Source organism: Lactuca sativa, chromosome 2 (genome assembly GCF_002870075.4).
Source record: "Lactuca sativa cultivar Salinas chromosome 2, Lsat_Salinas_v11, whole genome shotgun sequence".
Classification (NCBI taxonomy): domain Eukaryota; kingdom Viridiplantae; phylum Streptophyta; class Magnoliopsida; order Asterales; family Asteraceae; genus Lactuca; species Lactuca sativa.
In genome coordinates, this window is record NC_056624.2 from 232,817,079 (window position 1) to 232,820,608 (window position 3,530).

The 3,530-nt window shown below is 35.0% G+C and overlaps 1 protein-coding gene across 1 annotated transcript; it reads left to right on the plus strand.

The window, feature by feature from the left end:
- The first annotated feature begins 261 nt into the window (after positions 1-261).
- On the plus strand, positions 262-3,030 carry LOC111888827 (mitochondrial carrier protein MTM1). Its single transcript, XM_023884948.3, has 10 exons — positions 262-453; positions 536-839; positions 1,201-1,290; positions 1,359-1,487; positions 1,585-1,644; positions 1,724-1,894; positions 1,983-2,055; positions 2,128-2,369; positions 2,457-2,515; positions 2,593-3,030. The coding sequence occupies exons 2-10, from the start codon at positions 576-578 to the stop codon at positions 2,723-2,725; spliced, it is 1,221 nt and encodes a 406-aa protein (XP_023740716.1). The 5' UTR covers positions 262-453; positions 536-575; the 3' UTR covers positions 2,726-3,030.
- Positions 3,031-3,530: the final 500 nt, after the last annotated feature.

Sequence of the window (3,530 nt, forward strand, 5' to 3'; positions counted from 1 at the left end):
CACATGATACTTATATATTTATAAATATAAAATATTAAATGTAATAAATATGATAATAATTGTAACTAACACGTTTCTTTTTTCTTTATTTTAAAATTTTATTTAAAAAATATTTAATGTTTATATTTTAATATTTAACATTTTTTTTAATAACACGTAAATAAATCCAAAATTGTTATAATTTCCGAATACAAATACTCAAATAGAGACTTGCAAATTTTGCAAGGTGTAGAATGATTCCATGATATAGAAGATTTAGCCACGACGAAAATACAAGACCTAGCAATTGGGTTTGTTATATAGGTTTTGACACGTATGAACACAGCCTACTTCATAATCAATTTTGATTCGGTTTCCTTTTTCTCTTTGTGGCGTCAGAGCGTTTTTCTCAATTCCCTTGCTCCCCAAGCAATTTGGAGACACAAATTCTTCAATAAAAGCTGCGATCAAAAGGTAATCTTTTTCTTCTCGTAATCATAGTAAACATGATACTTAATTTGGTTAAAGATGAATATATGTATGGATTTCATTTCAGGATTAAGATCCTATTGGTCAAAGTTTTGAATTGAAGGGACATGGTAAAGAAGAACGAATCGATTCAGTATGAACACGATAATTTGTTTACGGACCCCGATCAATCTCCAGGGAATGCTATACATGAATATGAACTTGAGTTGATGTCTGAATCTTCAAGAATGACAGAACCCATTAAACCTCCGCCGCAACAGCCTATACCAACGAAGATGAATGAAAAATTAGGGCTTTGCGAAAGAGCTTTATCCGCCGCTGGCGCCGCCTTCCTCTCCGCCATTATTGTTAACCCTCTTGATGTGGCCAAAGTATGTAATTTCTCTGTTTCCCCCTTTTCCTCTGCACCACCTTTACTTTTCTCTTCATTTTTTTTTCAAGCCTCTTTGGTACCCTTTTCTGTACGTCTCCCACAAGGGTTTTGTTACAAAGCATACACCATCAATAATTTTTTTTTTGAATTAATTTTTATAAAGGGTATCCAAATATTCAAGTTCAAAAGCAACTGTTTTTGACATACAAACTCAAGTTCAGATATCATTAATGCTCCCTTGAAAACTATGTATTACTTATTAATGTTGCTAATCTGTTGTTCATTCTTGTTAACTTCATATTGGGTGTTGATGACCATGGTAATGATTCTTCATTTTGTGTATGGTTGTGATCTGACAGACAAGGCTGCAAGCACAGGCTGCTGGTGTAGCATACTCACATCCAATGACTAATCTTACGAGTCGAATGGCTGTTTTTGGACCAAACATGGTATGGTTGCTTGTTAGAATGTTGTGCAATAATTATGATGTTGATAATCATGTAATTGTTTGTTTTAGATGTTTGCGGATCTAAGATGTTCTCCATCATGTACGCGCGCCGGAGTACATGGTACGGTGTCCATCTGTCCACCAGATTGCTTTGAGTACAAAGGAACACTTGATGTTTTCTATAAAATTATTCGACAGGTTGCTCATCTTCTTCCTTTTATATATATATATATATTCTGTAGTCCAGCAGTTTTCTAATTGTTGATCATTTTAAGATTTGTGAGTGTCTTTTCAGGAGGGATTTGCAAGATTATGGCGAGGCACCAATGCTGGTCTTGCATTGGCTATACCAACTGTAAGGCCCTGAACCTGATTTTTCTTTTTTCTTTTTCTTTGATTAATGAATGCTTAATGTTAATATATTGTTTGAACAGGTGGGAATCTATCTGCCTTGCTATGACATCTTCCGTAATTGGTTTGAAGAGTTTGCAGCTGAAAATGCTCCAGGCATGACACCATATGCCCCTTTACTAGCTGGATCATTGTCACGCTCATTGGCTTGCACTACCTGTTATCCTATAGAACTTGCTAGAACCCGTATGCAGGTTGTTATCAATAATACTACTTATATTTTTATCTTATCATCTAACTCTACTCACATTTTACTAATCTTTGATTTTTGTCACCACATAGGCATTTAAAGACTTCAACACTGGTAAAAAAGCTCCGGGAGTGTGGAAGATGTTACTGGATGTGAAGACAAATGGTAATTTAGATATAAAGTTATTGCACTCAAATTCAAGATTTTAATAATTGAGTTTATTTTTATTGAGTGCAGTGCAAAGCTATCGCGCTCTTTGGACAGGTCTTGGAGCACAGCTGGCACGTGATGTGCCTTTTTCTGCAATTTGTTGGTCAACCCTTGAGCCAGTAAGAAGGCGGCTTCTGAGTGTGGTGGGTGAAGAAGCCAATGCCGCCAGCATGCTTGGAGTAAATTTCTCAGCAGGTTTTGTTGCAGGTAGCCTTGCTGCAGCCGCCACCTGTCCGCTTGATGTTGCAAAAACCAGAAGACAAATAGAGGTATGTATCATTTGTTGTATTTCCTTCTGAAAATAATTTTGGGTGAATTCTCATTTTTTACTTTTATGTTGACTTGTTATCTCACAGAAGGATCCTGTTAGAGCATTAAGGATGACAACAAGGCAGACTCTAATGGAGGTTTGGAGGTATGTGCCAACACAAAAACAGTTATATAAATTAAGTCACTTTTGTGAATTATTATTAATTATATTTGTTTCATCAGGGATGGGGGAATGAGGGGACTATTTACAGGGGTGGGCCCACGTGTGGGGCGTGCAGGGCCTTCTGTTGGAATTGTGGTGTCGTTTTATGAAGTTGTCAAGTATGCTCTGCATCATCAACGTTCAACTTCTTGACTAACATGATCTCAAACTGTTCATTCTGTTAGACTTGATCTCCAGCTTGATGATGATGATGATGATGATGGAGGAGAAGAATAATACTCAATACATTATGTTGGCATGAAGATTAGCAGAGTTTTTGGTAGTCAGTAGTAGTTTTAGATGCTCTTCTCATTGCCTCATGAACACAACACTAATTTCCTTTTTTCTTTTAAGTTTTCTCTCTCCTCGAACAAAGTCAAGCTGTAGTTAAAATTTTGTATTTGATGCTGAACAATTTTGAACAGAATACAATATATATATAATGATCAAATTACTAATCGTTGTGTTGTCGTTATAAAGTATGCCAGTTTCGTTTATTATTGCATTTACAAACTGAAACATGAAGTGGAAGATAGATCAGTCATTGTAAATGCACAACTATTCTTATAAAGTATGAGAGAGTCTTTTGTCTACTGATATTAAAAAAGAAAAAAAAAAATCTTATTTACAATGTAAAATAGTAATAAATAATACAACATCCTTTTGACAATGTACGTCTGTCCATTCAATATGACCAAAATGTTGCATAATATAATCTCACATGATGCACCAACGCGAACACATCAATGGCTTATTGAGAGTGATATAGCTATCTGGGCGTAGGTCACGTACATGTCTGGGATTTTTTATTTTTTTATTTTTATTGAGCATTGCAATTATCACAACAATCTTTTTAAAAATTTATTATCAGTTTTTGTCTTTACCCTACAAAATATATACATGGTGAGCGTAAGTTCCATAATATGGAATAATTAATTATGCTCACAAAATTAAATCT